This window comes from Phalacrocorax carbo, chromosome 10, assembly GCF_963921805.1.
Source record: "Phalacrocorax carbo chromosome 10, bPhaCar2.1, whole genome shotgun sequence".
Lineage (NCBI taxonomy): Eukaryota > Metazoa > Chordata > Aves > Suliformes > Phalacrocoracidae > Phalacrocorax > Phalacrocorax carbo.
Window position 1 is genome coordinate 3356182 of NC_087522.1, and position 22047 is coordinate 3378228.

Below are 22047 nucleotides of genomic sequence, written 5' to 3' on the forward strand. Positions count from 1 at the left end.
GCAGGCGTTTCGCTAGAACAACAAGCAAAGCGCGTGTGATTCTCCTCACCGCCACGCAGCCTGAATTCCTGTTCATATTCCCAAGTACCACATCAGCATAAAAGATTCAATTCACCTCATGATTTCCTTCAGTAACGTAAAACCTGCAAATCGTTTTTAAGGGGACACGCCGTGGAAGGCAAGCGACTAGCACGTGAACGTTTTTAGAAAGCTCACACAAAACAATTCTTTATTCTTTGTCGCAGAAAATAAATACAGGTGCATATTTCATATGCTTTTCTATAAAAGCACTCCTACAAAATCACTTAACTGCGTACAACAGTACAACCTTTTTGGCTTTGAAAATGCAAATATTATACAGTCACTTCATTTTATTATCTTTTAAAGCACTTGTAGCAAGCAGCTTTGGAAAAGGAATGCTTAATTTAGAAGCCAAAATCCTGCCTCAAGTGTTTTGTGGGTTTTTTTCCATCATGTATATAGTGCAACTAACCTAAAAGCAACTAGAACAGTTTTTTGTAAAATGTTTATTCCCCACCCCCCCACCCCCCACCCCCCCCAAAAAAAACAACCCTGCAAAGAAAAAAAATAGCTCTTAAAAACTGTTCTACCTTGATACTCAAACCAAGAGAAAACAAAAAGTGGCTCAATAGAAATATTAAGGTAAGCATGACGCTTCACAGCTCGTTATCTGTTCGCTTCCAGTTTGGCCCGGGTTGTTTCTTTAGAATAAAAAGCATTAATCATCCAGTCCTATATTTCTGAAAAGGTACGACATGGACTCCCCGTTATGGATCCTGCGAATGGCTTCTGAGAGGATCATGCTGATATCCACAGTCTTGATTTTAGGGCACTGGAGTTTTTGTATTTCGTGCGGAATTGTGTTTGTAACAACCACCTACAGAAAGAAAAAATGATCAGCAAGACGCAGCTCCGTTACGTTTCCCGCCTCCCGTATCAGAACCGCAAAAGGGAACGTCCATGTATCCACGGATACTGCTGGCACCTCCTTCCCCCCTTCCCTTCTGCCACACAGGTCCAAAGGAAGGTATAGAAACATCCCCACGCTGAAGGGAAGAGCCTGCTAACACCAGCAGTCCCTCATCTCACTATTCCCCTCATGTCCTGTTGCTATACTTTAAGGACATGTAGATGCTAATATCTGAGCACGCAATTCCACGGTGGGAGAGGCTGAACCCTGGAACCTCCCCAGCTAAATTCTTAATGCCGGTATATTTTAAGAATCAAGTCAGGAGAAAATTGCTTGCTTAAAAAAAAAAAATAATTTGATCAGAAATTCTGCATCCACGCTTACTTCATCGATTGCAGATTCCTCTATCAGCCTGGGAGCGTCTGAAGACAACAGGCCATGTGTGGCCATGACAAAGATCTTGTAAGCCCCCCGCTCCTTGAGGGTCTCGGCTGCAGCAAGAAAGCTGTCGACATCATCTATGATGTCATCCTGCCAAAATAAGATGGAGTCAGCGAAGCTTCACCATGTCCTCAGACAGATCAACACAGCGCACCCAGATTAACGTTACACCTTTTTCAAGTGTAACCATCGACAGCCAACGCAAAATGGATGTTTTTATTGATGCTGTTCTTCAGACACCTGAACATGCGGAAAAGGAGAGCGTCCAAAACTACTGCAACATCAAGGGGCGGAGGGATTGCTCCGTGAGGGGAAGAGGGAAAAGCCAAGACCACTGACACTCCTCCAAAAACCAAACTAATGGAAAACTGACCTTTTCCATTAAAAGCCCAGAGATTACACTCTGCTTTAGAGAAACCATGAGACTGCGTCATATTTACTCTACTGGCATTTCGAAACTCGCAGAATAGAAACGTAGTGATTGTCCCCTCATGTGACCTATAAGCACGACCTGAAACCCCTCACCTTGAGAAGCAAACACTTGCACAGGAATTTATCTGGCGGATTCACAGAAACAAGGTGAAAATGCTGCTTTTCAGCACAGATCACTTCACAGTTCACCCAGTCAGCTTTGGTAAGCGTGCAGAATACTGCCTCATGGTATAAAAAGTGCAGTATCGAAAGCCCACCACCAACCAAAGCTTAGTTGGTGACACAGCAGAAAATCTACTTGATTTCTGCAACTTTAACATATTTAATATAATTTCTCAAAAGCCACGGCATCTTACTTACCACGATGATAGCTATTCTCCCTCCTACATCTCCAACAACTGTGATGGGTGGTTTTTCCTTGGGAATCAGCACTGATTAATGGCAAATTTTTTTAGAGGGGTAGAAAGGAGAAAGAGAAAGTTTAGAGGATTTACTTCAAGTGCGGAAATGTCTGCTTTGCATGGGTCACCATTGTTATAGAGAGAAGTGAAGCAACAACTGTTTCAACCACCACAGCATTATGGGGAAAAAACAGCAGGATTTTAATATGTAAATGATTTTTTTTTAAGCTTAGGCAAAGTGTTAATTACATTAATTTACCCCAAAATTCTTAACCAATTAATTCTTAGTTTTAGTACAGAGGAGAGAGCAGCTTGCAGACACAACCAGTTCGATCACCCTACTGAGATCCAAGCTAGATCACACCCACATTGAGCAAGGTCACCCCATCAAGGCCCATGACACAGAGCTACACTCAGACCAGGTGTAAGCCCAACTTATTAGCTCTGTCCCCCAGAATAATTCCAACAGGAAAAAGTAAATGGCCAAAAAAAAAAAGCGAGGCCTCTTTGCCAGGGGCTCTTCTGACTACTTGGAACGACACAGCCCCTCCTGCGCAGGGGACAGAACCTCACCTACAGCCTGGCACTAAAACCACAGTCAAAGAGCATCAAAAAGGAACCTTTTCCCTCCCACCGATGCTTTGCTAAGAACCCCTCCTTTTTGATAGCCCATCACCGCCAGCCCCACCTCCCCAAACCACAAAAAACGGAGAGGTGAATGCTTTCACACACAAACTTACTTACTGGGTATCTCCAAACTGGGATGAATCGCAGCTACGTTTTTGGCTGTAGGTGGTGAGTGTCGACCATCCACCATGTCAGACTCAGCATCTTGAGCTTCCCCATGAATCACAGCAATTCCCAGCCGTAAGCGCTCAGCAAAGGATTGTGCCCTGCAGGGAAAGGGTTAGAAAAAAACCAGAACTATATTCAATTTAAAATAATTCACATAACATACAATCCTAATGTATTTCCCTTTCATTTCTAACCTTTCAGAGGAAAAATGTTTTCACCAGGCTTGTGAGAGTTGGAATAACCTTGAAAGAACCCATACCGGCCTTGAAGCAGCAGGATAAATGCCACAAGTCACATAATTCTGATAACTGCCTTCTGTTTTGCCCAACAGTCAAAAACACATTTCCTAGCCTTTGACATTCTTGAGATCCCACGCTTTAGCAGGTCTCATCCAACAGTAACTGAGAGCAACCCAGATGTCTGCGTTGTCTACATTTAATAGGAAAAAAAATATTCACATGAAAACAGAAAACAAGTGTTCACCTATTCATTTTTAGCAACATGAGCACTAAATAAGGACAATATCCCTGACCTTCTGACACATAACCTTAGATATCCTACAGAAAAGAGAATCCAGTCAATCATTTTGCCTAACAAACCACTCTTCAAAGTTAAACAGCCTGGTTTTTTAGAAGATAACAGAAAGTATTACTTTGACTAAAATGAGAAATTTATGTAAAGAAGTGTAAGGTTAGCTGGGGGAGTGAGAAAAGCAGAGAGTCAGGAAAATAGGAATTTCACAGGCAGTGCTTGTATCCCAGACGCTGGAAGCAGCAAGTAAAAATTAGCAGATTCATCCTACCTTACCTTGCACACCCAAGAGTTCGGTACCTAGCCTAAGCCAGTGACCTAGTCCCCTGGTCAAAGTGAGACTGGCACATCCGGAGTGACTCACTTTGTTCTAACATTAGCATCTAAGACCTGTGGCCTGAGTCACCTCCTTTATGCTTAAGCCTTGTTTCACTATCCAAGCAACTCAAAGTCCAGAGAATAATTTGCCCATCATGATGCTCAGTTAATTAAAAATGAAGAATCTTCTGCCCTGTGGTTATCATACAGTTAGGGTATTTTTTTCAAGTAGTTAACTACAGATAAATTATGATTTCAAACATTAAGAGTTACGACTTAGAAGGCATAATCCTATCAACGAACCCATAATAATTACTTCAAAATGCAATATTAAAATGAATAAAGGTCAAAGTAACAGTAAAATGATTTATTCGTTTTTCAGTGAGCTCAGAAACCACAGAAACATTCTGAATTCATCAAGCAAAGGCTCTCTTCCACAAGCAGGCATTCATCTGAGAAGTGTTCTCCTCAATTAGGCTGAGCATTCGGTCCCCCTTTTCCAAGTACAATGCACCTCCTCAAACACTGCTCTTAAATGCTCACATGTACACATGAAGAAGCAAAACAATACAGCTCTGGGATCCTCTCCTACACACATCGGCTACATGTGCCACTTATCTGTCTGATCAGTTAAAGGTACATGTAGACTATTTGCTGGCATGCACAATTTCCTGACAAGCATGAAGATGCTTCTAACAAATGTCTGCATACTCCCAAGAGGCAATCCTGACACCAAGTAAAAGAAACAGTCAAAGGCAAGCAAATGTAACATAACTGGCCAAAACAAAAGAAATCGCATTAGAAGTACTGCTGGAAAACAAAGATGACAGAAGTTGTTCCCTTCACTATACTTCTACAAATTAAAACATTTCTCACTTGCTATCTAAAATAACAAAACCCTTTGTAAAAAGAGTATCGTGACTCCTTGGCGTGAGAGCCTAGATAACTTTTCACCAAACCTATTAGTTTGTCACCACAGCAAATACAGTATCTCTTAAACCATCGTCTGCTGAGCTAAACACCACCTGCTGAGAGCAGCTAATTCCAAAGAGTTTAGGAATAATCAAGCAAAAAGCTTTGTGGATTAAGAACAGTCGTTCAGCCACCAAGGACTTCACAAGCAAAATCATCTCGAACATCAAATCCCGTGTCACCATGGTAGACATAAGCCATCTGTATTTAGGATCTGCTCTACCACATTCATAGTTATGACCATGTGAAGCAATTACTTTGGGTTAACAGCTTTATACTTCCAGCCATTTTTCTTCATTTATAGCAGGAAATTTATAATGTAAATGCACACAAATATAATATTAAATACCATTTTATCCTAAGCACTGTACTGATTTACCTCGTCCTTTTGTTTGTTTGCTTTTTACTCTCCTTAAGATTTATTATAATTACAGCAATGACGTTAAAACTACACTTCTGATAAAGTAGAACTGGGAGGCACTTGAAGGCTGCGACTTCTAATTACTGAATATCTGTCCTTCACTTGACCCTAAGAACAAAACCACGATACAGATTTCCTGCTCTAACACAAGAGAGCAGATCTTACCCACCTCTTTGCAGACGCAGGTGATTTGGCCACAATTACAGCATTCCTGTAGTCTGGTATCTGTAGTAAATAACAGATAGGAATGTCTACTTCATATCTTTAGACAAATTTAAACTCAGTAAGAATCAGAGAACTTTATTTTGCCAGAAGAATTTTAAGCATCGAACATTTTACCTAACATAAGAAAGCAACCTGAAGAACCCACGGTACATGATCAGAGTTCACAGCTCAGTAAAACAGGTATTTAGAAAATGCAGATTTTAACTTAAAACTGTACCTTTGATAAACACCATGTTATATTACAGATTACACAAAAGTAACTGCTCTAGAACAACATTGTGGCTACATGGACAAGTGTTAAAAGAAACAGGAAACCATTGAAATTAAAGTTTCCTATTCAACTTAAATCATCTTGTGTGTGCACACGGCAGTCTTTAATCCCTTGACAGCACACTGTTTCACCTATTTCCTAATTTTTTTCAGTGTACTCTGAAAAACAAAACGCCTCTCCATCAATTCTTCACATCATACTGACTCTTTACACAGACCATCAAAAGGGATAAAAATTCTGCATTCGCTGTGCTGACCCTAGAGGGACGCAGTCTAGTATCGCTGCAGACTGTCTTCCACGCAGCCCAGCACTAGAGGATGCTGCTGCAAATGCCGACAGCAGCGCAGCAGTAAGGCCAAGAAGCCTGGGTTTCATTTCGAGGGCTGATGGGTACTTCAGTCCGTCTTCACATGCACTATCTACTCTGAAGTTTGCTGCTCCTGCCCTGCCCTGTTCTCGTACTGATTCTTCATCCCAGACTGCCCCTCTCCATGTAGCCAGCACTTCAGACCCCATCTCTCAGAAGTTTCTTATCCTAGTCTCCATTTTCCCTGCACAGTGGCTCCACATCACTCATCTTTCCTTGTCCATAGCTTCTCGAGCATTCCACCATTCACACTTCCAGTTCTCCTTTCCAACAGGAATCTATGCTCCCTCTAACATCTCGTCTCACTCCCTTCCTTGCAAACTCAGCATTTTCCTCCACTGCGCTGCCCTGGGACCGATCTGTCTGCCATGGACAGCAGCAGAGAACCTGACTGTCCTCTCTCAGTTGCCATAATTATAGTCCACAGCCTCTCTCAGCTGCCATAGCAAGCAAAGCCCTAAAGAGCATATCCAGTCCTCAGGATCCCAGTGTTAAGGGACGGAAGATTCTTTAGTAAATACCTGAAAATTGATCTGTTACAGTTCTAATTTCACACACTCAGGGGGATGGTACTCTGACAAGCAGTTCATCACCTTGCTATCAGATGTTAAATATCAGTTCCAAAGCATAGAAATACTCGGGTTTTTTTCCAGACACAAGCAAGGTAGCTCTTCCACAACCTTATCCTCAAACATACACACCACACTGGCTGACTATTTCCAAAAGCACTCTACCTGAAATAGGCATGGCAAAGAAAATAATTAAGTTCTGAGTTTGGGCATGGGCCTAACCAGCTGAAAACAAGAGCTTTTCTGAGGATGTGTCAGGCAACATTAATGATCTGCAATGTTACTAACTCCACCTATAATACTGGGAATTCAGCATGTTCTGTCCTTTACGAACATTTAGTTATACAACAGGCTACAAAGATTAACGTGATGGAAGGTATGGACAAGGCAGGGCCTGTCACTTGACATAGTAAAGGCTTTGATCTTGTTCAGACATCATTGCCTCATTTTTCCCCTGCCAAATTATCAAATTTGTTCTGAGCTCTTTAAAAATGAAGTAATACAGAAATGTCATCCAAAAGATAGTAAGACATCAACAACAACTTGTAACAAAGGGCTACGTCACTAAAATTAACGTGTATGCGTAGGAAAGAGAGAAGACACTAAGTACCAAACGTCTAAGCATATAAAGCAAATCACCAAATTATTTTTATACCACATTAATTTCACCGATTGGACTGTCTTCATCCCAGAACACCAAGTAATTCTCTTCACACCTATGCATAAATTCCCAATAGGGAACAACTACAAGCCCTCATCCTCTTAACTTTCAGTTAAATGCTTTTTAAGTGGCCTCCATTCTTACCAAGCTGGACTCTATTTCATGCTACTCAATACACGCCATCACAGCTCCCATTTGAAACATTTTTCATGCTTTGGCAAGCACAGTGCAGGATAAGCAGCAAGCTGCTGCCACCGTGTATTTGAGATGAATGCTAAATTCCTCCTGAGCAGCACTGGATGAAACTTTTAAGAAAAGATATTATACGTGACCTGGCTGGCGAAGGTAGCTGCCAATATAGATCCCATGTGATTAGATACATTCAGTCAGCTCTAGTTTTAGCAAGTCATCTCACGGACAAGCAGAGGAATGAAGAAATGAAAAACGGAAAGTATCTTTTAAGACCTCTCTACACATACTTCAGCAGATCTCTCCAGACGTTTGTTTGTTAGATGGCACGGCAGTGCCAGACTCAAAGCTGCAACAATTCTTTGTAAACCATTAAGAGCTCATGTATCAAAATGTGCTTGGAGACTGAACCAGGAACGTGATCTTGTTATCGACCATAATCCATGCATACAAGCATGGTATAAAGGCACAACTTGTCCCATGTCTGAATATTTGGGTTTCCACTTCTTTTTCTTTTTTTAACTTACGAAGTGCTTACAGTGTGATATTTCTCTCCTGGTGTACAAGATGAATGACTGTGGCAATGCCAGAGCCTGGAGTTTTGTTCTATCATCCTCTTTCACTCTAGTACCAAAGGAAATTATAGCAATGGATTCAAATGGCAACTGACTTCCCAAACAGATTTTAACACTGTTGTAACAAAAATCATGTTGGTTTGGTTTTTTGTTTGGTTTTTTTTCTTTTTTTTTTTTTTGGGGGGGGGGGGGTTGCTTTTTTTTTTTAAATTGAGGCATTCATATCTCTATGAAAACAAATAGCTTGGGTTCAAAAGGAAGAGTAAGCTAAACCTTTTCTCTCACCAGGAAGAAAGCATTTGCTTTATTCCAAATTATCATTAGTCAGAGGCATAATATGTATGTTACACCTACAATTATCATTTGCACAATTTGTATCTATGAATCTACCAGCAGCGCTTCTCAAAGCACTTATAAAAATAAGATGGAGAACTGGACGCACAGAACATCAGAAGTTAAGCTCCTCAAGTCAAGACAAGCTGAACAAACAGCAGGGGAAGGTTTCCACACAAGAAGTCATCTGTTATTAATTTCAGAGTATGATCAATAGGTGCTCTCATACTTTACAACTTAACTTCCAAAGTGTTTTCATAAGGCAATACAAATTACACCTACGCAAGCACTCCATCCTATAAATATCAAGGGAACTGGAAACGGGAAAGGAAGAGGATATCAAGAGCAAGAAAATACTCATTTTTTTTTAACACTAGGTAGGGCAATATACCTAAGAAGACAGAACAGCATCACCGCATGGTTAGGAAAATGCCAGCAAAACTTAAAAGCCTGTGGGGAAGAAAAGAACCAGTTGCCCCAACACCACTCCCTGCCCCAACATGACTCTTCCCCCTTTAAAATTCTTTTTGAAGAGATTTTTCAGAGAAATTTGTTTCAGAAGCCTTGAGACATGGCAAAAAATAATTTTAAAAAGCAACTGTAATAGCAGGTCTTCCTCACCTCTTCTTGGATGTACTGTAGTAAAAATGGAGATGCTCTCAAGTTATCAACTGGAATATTGAAGAAGCCCTGTATTTCCTTCTGATGTAAATCCATGGTAATAAGATGAGTTAGTCCTTTTAAAAAAAGATAAAAAAGACATACGGAAATGCACATCAAGAAAAGCAAGACAGAACAACAGACACACTCTTTAATTCTCTACTAAGTTTCACTGAAGTTTGTCCAGAATGCCTCTAAGCCGCATCAGAACAAAAATACTATACTTAAGTTAAAGTACATAGCGTATTAACTACATCCCTCTTACGTACACTGGCGTTACCATGTTTCCAGATTTCTACAGCGTCCTTTTAAGAAGAACCTCAGAACACTCTTCAAAATTGACTCAGTAGTGCCACACTGAGGCAGGTAAGATCCCTCTCCATTCGATGTGCAACAAAATGGAAGCACTAGTAAGATAAATTGTCCTATGCCAGACAGCATTAGAGTTCCAAAATCCTGAAAAATGGGCCCAAATCCTAATCATCAAAACACTTCCTTCAAAATAAGAAACCAGATCACACTGTGTTTATTGTAGCTGCCCCTTTTTCCCAGGGACAGGAGCAAAAGGAAAGGAGAAAAGAAAATGTGTTGAAGGCTGTGAAAATGAATAATCTCATTCTCCCACATCATCTCAAATGTAAAGGACCAATACAAAGCACATTCATCCAACAGGTAAAAAACAGGCTAGACATGACAAAGCACAACTGTTCAAGAGTGTAAGAAAGGCAAAGAACAGTATTATGAGAGAGAGGTACCATGCCCCAAAGCAGCAGAGTCCACCAGACTCATTTTGTCTGCTTAGTAGGACACAATGTAAAATGGCTGTTAAAAGTTTGGTTTGTTTAAGAACTCATAATTTGTAATTGTTTCTAATTACATTCTCCTTTCTATGTGGGTTTTAAACTCACAAAAAACTTGGAGGTTATCTTTTAAGCAGAGTCCCAACTTGTGCGCAGACCCCTCTAAACCTGAAAGCTGACAGTAAGAGCCACCGTTGCCCTATTTCATAATAATCTGCACTCTTACCAGCTTTGCACATCATTGAAGCCAGTAATTTAGAGACAATGGAGCCCCTTTTCCTCATCTTGCACTGTTTGCTGTACGGGAAGTAAGGAATCACTCCTATAATGCTTTTGGCACAGGAGGTTTTACAGGCGTACACCATGATCAGGAGTTCCATGATCGTAGTATTCACGTCCCTGGAACGAGAAGCTTCTAGTTCTGTATCTCATGCATCAAAATCCTGTATTCAACACAATATCTATACCCGCTCCAGGGTTTTTGCTCCAGGGCAGCAGAGTTCGGTGACTGAGCCATCTTCACCAAGAATCCAGCTGTGCACCTCAGGATGGCAAATGCCCTGGACCCAGCATTTAAATTCCTCACTAGAATCACAGTTCATTATTTTTTTCACTTGGCTATTTTGGGCAATTCAGCAGGTTTTGTTACAACATTTTCAGGCTTTTAGTAATGCAGCATGTTGCTGTAACAAAACAGTCCATTATTTATCTCCAACATCTATTCCTATTATGCAAAAAACAAAATAGATCTATTTTTCAATATAGGTAAGTTGGCTTTTTTAAAGTTTCAGACTTTACAACATATTCCTCTACTGTTCAAGCAGGCTAAATAATAATTACCATCTATTTTCTGCCATAAATGAAAACACTGAAAAGATTTTTTTTTTAGAGAAGAAATGGTCATGAACTAAGAGACCTTCTATTTCTGTTGGCATTAGAAAAAATGTCTTGGCATTTGTAAAGTTTTTTTCACATTAAAAAAAAAGTTATTTTCTGTATCACGGGACACATTGCCTGGGAAATGCTCCTCCAACATTTAGAACTTTGAAATGGTGCTGGAGATGGGGCAGCTGAAAAGGGAAGAATTTAAAGAGTGACATAAGCAAAAGAATGCATTTGCCAAAAGAATGCAGAGACCCCCCGGGAAAGTGTCATTGACATATTCACTGAAAATGAAAATAACAGAGGTTAGCTGATACTGGTCTTTTTTGTGCACATATCAAAGACAGGAAAAAAAAAAAACAACCACCCCAAACAACCCAAAAAAAACACAAAGAGAAGCCTCTATCTAGTTAATCTAAGCTTATTATACTGTATCATAGACATAAAATGCAAATTAAAATTAAAACAGAAGCATTCTTATGGACAGCCCATGTCAAAATGCTAGCACAGTGTCTTTAAACAGTTACTCACTTTGAAACTGTTTGGATGATAAATACATCCTTCCCTCTCACAGACTCCTGAATCTGCACTCTTGTTTCTGCCAAGAAGAGAAATATGTAATATTTGCAATAGCAAAACTCAGCAGAGTCTAAGAAAAGGGTAGCCGATACACACACCGTAGGTTAAGTTTCCAGTTTTGACAGTTAAACACTCACCTCTGTTTGGCTCTTGATAAACCTGAACCTTCCCCATCTCAACTCCTAAGCGCCTGCAGGAGCAGTAAAAAGGAAAACAGAAGTCAATACAGGAAAATGAAGAGCAAAACAAATGCAAAGCCCATACAAAGCAATAGTTACTGAAGAGGCTATATTTCCACAGGAGAAAGCCAAGAAAAGAAAACCCCAAACCATAAAACCAGTAATTATAGTGGAAATCTCTTAACAAAGCATCTACAATTCCCAGAAGCTGCGCTGCAGGCTAAGCTGAACTCATTTTCAAGTCAAGCTCAGAAGAACGAGCAATGGAAAAAAAATGTTGATGCTTGATTACTAAAGCATGTTACAATTTATAATTTTGATATGTATTTCTATATACATTCTACATACATTGCATATATATAGAATGTATTTCTATATACATTCTATATATACTGCCATATATATGTATATACACATGGCACCGTAAACATGCACAATGCTTAAAAGACGGCTTTTAAATCATTATTTTTCTATAGTAAAAATGTCAACATAGAGTAAATAGGAAATAGTAGCGAGCTCTATCCAATGAGTAGCAGAAGGCTGACGTCTACTACATCTATCCCACTTTAGTATTAGCACAAATCCCCATCACTAAAGAAAGGAGACAACAGAGTATGTTACACACTTGTACTCTCCTTTCTCACCCTATCTAGATCTAACTTTACGTACATAAGCCTCAGGAAGAAACCCATCGTGTGCAATACTCCTGGTAATGTTACGTAACCTAACATGCATAGCACACATATAGTATGCATTTTACCATGCTATAGCAGCATGGTAAAAGTTTCCTTAAGTTGTAAAAGCTCTTCCGAACCTATCCATGCATTTAAAGCTAAACAAATGTACCCATCTAAAATATACAGCAAGCAGGATAGATGCAACTTTGCCAGCAAGGAAAGCTCTGCTATAAGGGGAACCAGAAAATGATAAAAACTTCTGCTGTGATTATTTAACACTATCCAAACATTAATTTTCCCATGTGTTCTCTACAACATACTGCAGCCAAACACAACCTGCCACCAAACAAATTAACACAAGTTATTTTCTGTTATTGATCTGTCAAAATATGCTGCACAATACAGTGCACTAGACATTCTTGCAAACTGTGACAGATTTCCCATGTAACTCCCCTTAAACAGAGAAATCGTTCTTCAGTAAAATAAGTTCCACCATAGTAACACCAAGATCTTAGCTGCCCCGCTGGATTCTACTCACTCAGCAATCCTCTTCGATAGTTCCATGCATGACGAATTGGAGTTAGCTGAAAACAGCACCAGTCCACCCTTGGTTATATTCATGATGGCCCCAATTTCAGTTGATGGCACACAAAACATCAAACCTAAGTTGTTTTTCCGCTCCTAAAAGACTGCAAGAGATCAAAGGGCTGTTAAAGCCACAATGTTAAAACAAAAAAGCAGCAAATTTTCTCTGTTTAGACAGTGAAGAGTTTCCCATAAGCCTGTATTTTCCAGCATCCTTAATATTGGTTATCCCCACTTTAACAGTTCCAGGAATATATCCTTACAGTACGTTGCAACCCACAAGCCATACCATTTACCGACCTAGCTCAGCGTACCTAAACAAGGTGGCACAAAGAAGGGCACTTCAGCCTGCCCTGCCTTCCTCTTCCTGCCCCCAAGCTTCACGTACCCTCCAGCAGAATGCTTTGCTGAAGACTTCCAAAGATCCCCCTACACAACCTCCTAACTTCAACAGTTTTACTTCTTGGTTTTTTTTTCTTTTTTAAAATGTTTTCCTTAGGCTGTCATCTAGTAACACAAATTCTTTTCCATCAGCTTCTTCAGTTCATTTTCCAGAACTGAGCAACGCTTATTGACTTTTTCAAGACCACAAAGCCAGTCAGAGGTAAAATTGAGCTCAACAGAGCTCCTGGGTCCTGAGTCTGCTAAAATGCCTAGAAGAGTCTATTTCCATAGCTACGTATCTTTTCATCACTTTGCAATAAATTATAAACTTACAAATAAGGATGAAATGTTAGGAAGAGTTCAATAAAGCTGGTAGCTGTAAGTAACGACCTCTTGCACAATGCATTCACTTGGTGAAGCAGCTGTTGTCATTCTTTGATACTAGTATTTCTCCTGTGAAAACAGGAGAAAAATATTAAGAGGAAATCTATACAATTTTATTTTTTCCCAAATAAAGGCTCAAACCACTAATCCCGCCAAGAATTTGACAGAATTCGACAGAATTCCATCTTCACATTTTTTATGCTTCTTTGTAATATTTTCATGACTACTTCTACTATAACATTTTGTTCAAATAAAAGAAAAAAAATCACATTGACCAGCAGCCACTGATAGATCAAAGTAGCATTCAACTCAAAATACCCTAGGCTACAGTACTTCACTTCTGCTGTATAAATAGCCCAATCCTTCATAATCCATTTCAGCATTACGTAGGGGACTGAAAATATCAAATACGAGTGGAATAATTCAGAACAAAGTAAACAGAAGTTAGGATAAATCAATAACTTCTTTCTTGGTACACATCTCCCTGCTGAGAAATGTAATTATGTAATAGTCACGCCTAATCTGTTACAAAAACTGATGATGTATCAACTATTAAGTACTCCGAAACAGCATCTAAAAGAAAAACAAGTTTTCATACTTGGAGGAACAGCTGGCTAGCTCTATAAAGAAACTCAAGCTCTTGCTCAGTTTGACCTCATCGCAGAAACTGTACCTGATTCATTCTCAATTAAGAGCCAAAGTGAAGTCAGGAACTTCCTAACAACAAATCCCTTCATGAAGAGGCTGTGCTATGCACGCTCAATGGCCGTGAATGAAAGCCCGCCTGTCATGAAAACTTCCAAAATGTGCATAAAGAGAACAGGAGTAGCAACAACTTCAGCTGCAGAACACAGGTTTCGACTCTACTACAACCCCATGTGCCCCCTATTCCTCTAAAGCAAGACCCCACCCATTTTAGCCTTTGCTTTCAGATGAGAAGACTGAAAAAATATCCTAGAAGGCAGTATACCTACAGACATCCAGCCTAAAGCTCAACTATATCCCTCCCAAACTAAGTACCTAACAATTTAAAACCTATTTCTTAGCTAGTGTTCCTTCCTTTGTTCTGCTGCACACTTACTCTCTGTAACTGCCAGCTGTTAACTAATGGCCATCATCCATCAAATATTCATAATGGCGTTAAAGATACATCTTAAATCCAACAAAGCGAGCATGTACTAGAAGTGCTTCTAGGGCTCAGAACAGTGAAAGCACCCTGCTTGTGTGATTAGATGGGAACAAAGTAGAGACAGTGTTTTGAAGACACAAGGGTTTTTTCCAGTTGTGTTACCTTCTTTGCTCCAAGGATTAGGGAAATGAGAGTTAAGAGATCTGCTGAAAGACAAGAGTTGTTCGTTCCTGATTATTGTTCAGGGTGCATTTTACACCACGATATACTGACATATTCACAAGCAGCAACACCGAACATAGCTCTTCACATAGCCATAGGTCAACGACTCTTTGGCAGATGTACTTCAGCAACAACACATGGGCTACAGCGTGTTTGTGGAGGGGGGAAGCTTCATTTGTAGAGTAACAGTGATGTATCAACCTTGAAACAGGTGTTGGGATGAGAGCAAGCTCACAAAACTTTATTGGATGTGTAAAGAGATGACTCCGCAAGGGTACATGGGACCACAACCCTCTGGCTTGAGGTGGACAAATCTTCCAAGCCTGCATCAGCTTTGGGAGAACACATGCACCACAGAGTAGGCTGCAGCCCACAGACTCTTACCCTTTCTTTTGGGCCGCACGCAATTACACAGACACACCATGATGAACACAATTACTGGACTGGGTACACATGACACCCTACTCCCACCGGCTTTACACCTCCATGGAGCATGTCCACGTAGAAAGCAAGACAGGCAGGAATAACTGTATGGGATAACCATGGTACTAAAGGATTGAACCCCACGGGCTGGAGGGAAACTGAACCCTCTCACCCACCTCCCCACGGGAAACTTCCCCAGCCCAGAAGGGCCCCCCACACTAACCTATCCCCCTGGGCCAAACGGCAGAGGGTCGACTCTTCCACCCCACACTTCCCTACAAGTCCTTCAGCTGCTCCAGGTGGGTTACACACGCCCTAGGAGGGGAAAGCAGCCCAGGCACCCCGGGGTACCTGAGGATCCCTTCCCTCCTCTCAAGGGAGAGGCCCGAGCACGCCGCAGCCCCCGGCGTGGGAGCGAGCACGCCGCTCCCCTCCATCTGTAGGGCTGGCGGGCAGCAAGGAGCCCCCAGCAGCCCAGGAAAGGGGTCGCCCAGGAGAGGGGCCCCCCATCCCACAGGGCCCCTAAGGGGAGGGCGACGAAGCCCCTTCCTCAGGCGACGGAACCCAGTGTGGGGAAGGGGAGAGAGCACTGGGGAAGGGGGATGTCCTGCCCTCACACAGCCGGCTGAAGTGGGCTGAGCGAGCGTGCGTGCCCCTTTCTGAAGGCCTTACCTGCCGGCTCCGGCCCCCCGGCCCCGGGAGAAGGCAGCCCGGCCGGAGGGGAGGGGGAGAGGCAGAGGCAGCAGCAGAGCTCAGCCCCTCCGGTTCTCCGCTTGCAAGATGGCGACGCCGCGCGAGGGAGGGAGGGAGGGAGGGAGGGAGAGGGAGAGAGGGAGGGGCGGGTGCGAGGCGACGCCCTTCCCCCCCCCGCCCTTCTCGCCACGACCTCGCGCCGCGGCTGAGGGGAGCCACCGGCGGCGCCATCTTGTCCCCTCGGTCCTGCGATGCTGGGGGGGACCCCAGCACCGACGTCGGATTTCGGCTTTCCCACACACCCACCAAAAAAAAAAAAAAAGAGAGAAAGAGCACGTTGGGTGGGTAACGTCCCCCCACCAGGGTTGTGAGAGCCCCGATGCAAAGTCCGTACAGCATAAGCCAGCGGATGTCCGCAAGGTGCCAGGTTTCGGAGCTCCCACACCTGCATCTCTGTCAGAGGGGTGGCTGACAGCTGTGCTGCTCTGGGCACCGCCACCATAGCGGTGGGTCCTCGCCATCTCCACCAGGCACTGGGTCCCCAGCTGGCCTTTGCCTTCAGATCCAGCAGTGTGAGTAGAGAAGGAAGCTTTTTCTGGAAAGTAAATAAATAAATAAACAAACAAATAACCCCAAAACAAAACAATTAGTGGGCTCTCAGTTCTGTTAACACTTGCAAGAGCACACACACTTCATACGTCCAGAGTCCCTTATCAGGGCCCTCCTTGCAACATAAGTAAAACCGGATGAAAATGCATTTGACATCTGCAGCAAGACGCTGCTTTTAGTCACCCTCTTTAAAGCCCAGTGTTATAACTGGACAGCACCTGTGACAAAAGTTGTGTCCTGTCACTTCTTTGACAAAGTCATAGTCATCCTGCACAGACTCAGACAGGTGAAGCTCCTGCCAGGGCCCCCCATCCTAAGTAAATAAACAAGGACCATGTTTTTCCCCACTAACTGTGTAGCTAGAAGCTGTTTTAATTTACACTTTCCAGCATGCCCAAGGTCAGCAGTATTTTATGGATCAGAATTTTAGCATTTAGCATAAAGGTACAAATCAGGTACTTTCTGCTGCCGCTTTTCTCACAAAAACCAATTAAATTTAATTATTCCTGGACCGCAGGGTACATTGGAGCGAGGCCTTGAGCACCCCAGCGGATGCTTCTGTCTGTGCTGGCCTTACTGTGAAAGAGGAATAAAATCCACAGCTGCCAGGACTGCTCACCAAACCTGCCTGCAGAATGACAACATTTCAATTCATATTTTGAAAGTGCAGTTTCTGCCATTATGAACTGCATTTTCCATTTTAAATAGTCACAGGCCAGTGATTCCCAGTATTTCGCAACATTTGCTTATTGCTTCTGGCATTCCAAGACTTCATCAGTTGTCTCCTTTCTTGCTTTTTCAACAGACTCAGAGCTGGGGAAGGAGAGCAATTTAACCTCGAGCTGCTGAGCAGCTGCCAGATGTCGAGCACTCCACTTGCAGCACTCACTCAAAGCACAGACATCTGTTTGAAATATGTGGGCAGAGAGGCCATAAGCCTGTTTGTAGCCTCACAGAGATGCAGCAGTAATCCTCTGCCTTTCCTAGAGTCTCTTCTGAATTGCACTTAGGTGTAAGGGAATAGACCTCTCCTAACACCTCGACGACACCCCCAGTCTGTATTTTTCTGCTTACAGGCTGGAGCTTCCACAGTTGATTCAGGGCTGTTGACCCTAGTAGGTTCTTCTTTTGTTTTGTTTTGGGGATTTTATGACAAAGGGGAACAGGGTTTTGAGCTTTTTGTTAGCCTCTTCCCAGAGCAGCAGAGATTTCTGTCTTAGCATCGTGTTGATCACACGATTTCACTACAGGCTGGTACGGCAGAGCAGTTTAAGGCAGAACAACTAGAAACAACACATGGTGAAGCACTGACCCATAATGCAAGTAACAGCCTTCCCCAGAAGCATTTTTTAATACCCTAGAGCACCCAGAATTTGCTGACTATTTGATTCATGCTGCCCCAAATTCCTGACATTGCTTAAGCAAACCACAGGCCAGGAACTAAAAGATTCTGTCTCCTGAACCCTTTTCTAAGGCTACTGCCTTTGTTTTCTTAGAACAAATCAATTTCTTTCCTGCCTCTGTTTTCCTGGGCAGAGGAGTTTAAGTTTAAATCTCAGCTCCCAAGGGAGAGGGATTTGTTAATTTTACAATATGCTATCCAAATGCTAAGAGTTTAACGAATAGTTGCTCCAAAATGAGTACCCAGATTTTATTTCATTTACAATGATTCAATTAGCAGTCGCCTAAGGAATTGTGAAAAACCGCTGGATGTGAATGTGCTGGCTCACAGAGATTTGTTGTTCTTAATCCAGATGCAACCCTGGCAAGTAGAAATGTGCAAAATAAACCCCTGCGCCTGGTGCAGCCAAGGTGAAGGGCACTGCTCATCCGGTGCTTGGCTGGACAACAGCCTGCATCCATCACCTGAGAGAAGACAAATGCTACTGTCATCCAGCCTCCTGAGCTTCATCCATCACTGCTCAGCCAGGTTGGCTTTTTTGTTTGTTTGTTTGTTTGTATTGGATTGGTTTTTTTTTAAAAAAGGTGGATATTAAAACTCACCTACCAAACCACCCGACAGTGAGAATTTTCAGACATGGTACATCAAAGAAAAGCAGCCCTGTGAATAGGTTTGGCCTCTCCCAATGGTTGGTCCTACGAGGCATCCCGAAAGCATCCTCTACCCTACGCAGCAGCCCCTCTGAGCCCGCAGGGAGGTTCTGTGGCACACAGGCACATCCGCACTGAGCACAGCCTAAAGGCTGCCCTCTTCCCCTGCCTTCAGCTCTACTGCCTTGGAAGAGCCTGTGTCTGATTTCCAGAAGATCCTGGCTTGGATATTAGCCAGCTAGGGAGGCAGAATGCGAAGCAGCTATAAATGTATTTCTGAATCGAGGGAGGGAGGATTAATTTTATAATTTCTTGGGATTGATCTGGAAGATAGCATTCCCTATGACTAGGAACCAAAGTACCTTAAAAAAAGGCCCTGGTACAGAGAACACATCTATGTGAAGGGCTATGTACATAGACAGCACTCTCTTATTGTTTTATCAATTACTACTGCCTAGCTGTGGCTTGGCCATCTGCAGGAAATAGGCACAGACTCATTTTGTTACAGTCCTGTTCCTCCTGAGTCATGAGGCTTTGCCTGAAAGACTCACCGAGTTCAGTTACTTTTCCTGTTCCTAAGCATGCTCTCAGTTCTGGGTCAGTCTGCAGTGACTAACAGATCTGCCACATCAGCTTCAGCACAGAGTTATCTCCAACCAGCCTTCAAACAAAGAGACGAGAGGCTTGTTGGCATACCCGGTGTTTAACAGGTCACTGCACAGACAAACATCTCAAGCTGGATGAGAGGGCGAGGGTTTGAACAAACATTGCCCTGAAACAAGAATCGGCAGTAGTGCCTTTTGCTTTGTTTGCAGATTCTCTTTGCTGCGTTCGTGTGCAGTTCTGTCCTGCAAAGTCTGCGTAACATCCAGTTAACATCCATGATCTGCTTGTAGATGTGGTTTAGCCCTTCGATTTGGCTTTAGACAAATGCAGTTGCACTGGACAGTGAGGTCATGTCATTCTAGGGCATTTGAACAGCTCCACGGTTAACACCAAACACCCTGTTCCTCTCTGTCCTACCATGACTTGTCATTTACTGCACTGAGCTACAGCTCCTCTACAAACAGAGAGGGAGTGCGCACGCATCATGCCCCATACAGGCGTTTAGTGAACATACAGGAAGGGGTTTAGTTAGTCACTGGTCACTACAGAGCAGGCTTGCAAATTGAGGCAGAATTCGGTACAGGAGAAAAGATCCCATGCTTTGCGTGCACAGGTGCATGGAAATAGACTGCGGTATGTAAAGAAAGATTTGGTACCAGCTCTGCCCCATACAGCTAAGGAGAAGCTGGGAGAGGTGCAGGGAAGGATCAAAGTGCAAACAGTGAGGAGCACGCTGATCCCTTCCCAGTTTGGTGCCAATCAGGACCGACCCTGGACCAGCAATAGCAGGTTAATGCCCTTGCTGGGTGGGCCCCTCACCCTGCTGCTATGCCAAGAAAGGCTGAGGAGGCCTGGGTGAGGCTTGGCCTGCACCACTTCCTAATCAGTATCTCCCCTTCAGAGAGAAACTTTTTACCAGTACTGGTCCTCTAACTGGCCATATTGTTCCTGCCCAATTTCAGCAAGCTCTGGAAGAGCTTCTGCCGTGAGACTTCCATGCGCTGTCTTTTACTTGACCTTATCTAACAAGTCCATTCCCCAAGCTCAGGAGCGGGACACTTGAAAATTTTACTCACCGGGGAAGTTTCACCAGAGGAAAGGCATGGGGACTGCTAGGTTTCACAGAGGCTTTTATGGTCTCATCAAGTTCTCTGTAATGAGAACTTCCTCATCTGCTGCAGTCTCCCTCCCATTCATTTGCACCCACCATCATGGTGCTGGTACTTTCAAGGTTGTCTTAGCTACCACTCTTTCCTCCCTCTTTCCTCTTAACTGTTCAGAGCCCAGCTTTTATTCCCATGCTCTTATCCAGGTCCCAAATAGACAATACCTTCTCCTCTTGAGCTACCACTTGCCACATCCTTCCTGGCTGGTTTTCTCCCTGATATCTGCAGCTTTGCACAGCTCCAGAGCCACTTGCTGTACTCTCTCCTCCAAAGCAAGGCAGCAACAGCTCTTCTTGAGATCCCTGACTTACGTGCTTGCTAAAACACTGCAGAACTGCTGGGTATAGCAATAAATAATCCATGGCTGTCGAGGACCTACTGTTGCTGCAATACACCCCAGGCTTTAACTCCTTGAGATTCTTCATCATCATCTTCATTCACCCTCATCTAGGATCCTGTCTTTGTTACAGAAGCAGCTGTGTCACAAGACCCAGTTACACCATGGCTGTCCCTCAGCAGGATTAAAACACCACAGTTATTTTCTCTTGTACTAAAGATGTAAGGACATCTTACCTTCCTGCTAGACTCTAGTCTGACCAAAACTGTAATGCTGATCCAGTACCACTTAGGCCTGTGAGTGGATCAGGACAGGACATGACCGGGCTGTAATGGGATTCTGCCAATTCTCTTTTCAGCATACAGAGGTCTGTCATCCCTCACCCAAACTGGTCCCGTGACATAATTCTTCCCATCTATGCCGGCTAGTGAAGTATCACCATCCCTTGCTACCTTCCTTGGAGGGCAGCTCTGGACCACAGCTGCAGCTGGCACAGTTTCTGCACTCAAAAGGCACAGCCTGTGACAAAACCTCTAACCAAAAATCACCTGCCAAGCCTTTCAGAGCTTTTCACCAAGACATTTTGGTGATTCTGTATTTACCTTGCCCAACACCAAGGTATTAATGACCTCATCAGACTGCCCACCCATGTCTGCTAATTCATACCAAACACTCTATCAAAACTTGCTTCTTCTCTCAGCTAAGGTTCCTCCATGCACAGCCTGAACAACCCTGTGCGCCCCAATGGTTCTGCATGTCCCAGCCCGCTGTTTGTAGGAGTGGGGCTGTTGGATCGGCCCCTCCGTGGCACCAATGAGGGCCTCACACCAGCAGGGCAGCGGGTTCAGCACCTTTCTCAATAACTGCAAATACATGGGGTGGTCAGGCTGTTCCACCCATCCAATCGCATCTGAAAGATGCTTGAGAGCAAAGCTGCGTCAGAGAGGGGCACAGCTGCCAGAAGAGTCATTCAACCTCTTTGGATTGTTTGCATGCCTTTGGAAACATTCCCCCCCCCCCCCTCCTTTTTTTTTTCTTTTCATTCAAGCTTTGCTAGATAAGTGCATGACAAACACAAGTGTGGAGAGATTGAACAGCCCTCCTCCTAGTTGGGAATGAGGGACTATTACAATTACCACTGTGATAATGAGATAGTCTGAACATGAGGGAACTCAATACAATGGGAGATTTATCTTGGAACCAGTCTCTTGGCAGCCTGACCCCATATTGATGTCAGCACGGCTTCTC

The 22047-nt window shown here is 43.1% G+C and overlaps 1 protein-coding gene across 13 annotated transcripts; it reads right to left on the minus strand.

Moving 5' to 3' along the window:
• Positions 1–200: 200 nt before the first annotated feature.
• On the minus strand, positions 201–21785 carry PRPSAP2 (phosphoribosyl pyrophosphate synthetase associated protein 2). Of its 13 annotated transcripts, none has more exons than XM_064461455.1 (14): positions 20373–21782; positions 19242–19351; positions 16009–16624; positions 13512–13631; positions 12748–12898; positions 11491–11543; positions 11306–11372; positions 10119–10291; positions 9054–9169; positions 5412–5467; positions 2950–3098; positions 2165–2235; positions 1316–1462; positions 201–898 (listed from the first exon to the last, which is right to left on the minus strand). In XM_064461455.1, the coding sequence occupies exons 5-14, from the start codon at positions 12864–12866 to the stop codon at positions 740–742; spliced, it is 1110 nt and encodes a 369-aa protein (XP_064317525.1). In that variant the 5' UTR covers positions 12867–12898; positions 13512–13631; positions 16009–16624; positions 19242–19351; positions 20373–21782; the 3' UTR covers positions 201–739. The 13 variants fall into 13 exon arrangements, with proteins under 13 accessions (XP_064317525.1, XP_064317517.1, XP_064317528.1 ...); XM_064461447.1 differs by having other exon boundaries at positions 16009–17542; XM_064461458.1 differs by lacking the exon at positions 19242–19351 and having other exon boundaries at positions 21036–21782.
• Positions 21786–22047: the final 262 nt, after the last annotated feature.

Excerpts from the sequence above, each read along its gene's own strand:
- PRPSAP2 (XM_064461448.1), bottom strand. The coding sequence starts at position 12,866 with ATGTTTTGTGTGCCATCAACTGAAATTGGGGCCATCATGAATATAACC. Across the intron at positions 10,292-11,305 it reads ATCATCCAAACAGTTTCAAA|GGACGTGAATACTACGATCA; the intron begins GTGAGTAACTGT and ends TTCTCGTTCCAG. Across the intron at positions 9,170-10,118 it reads TTCAATGATGTGCAAAGCTG|GACTAACTCATCTTATTACC; the intron begins GTAAGAGTGCAG and ends TTTTTTTAAAAG.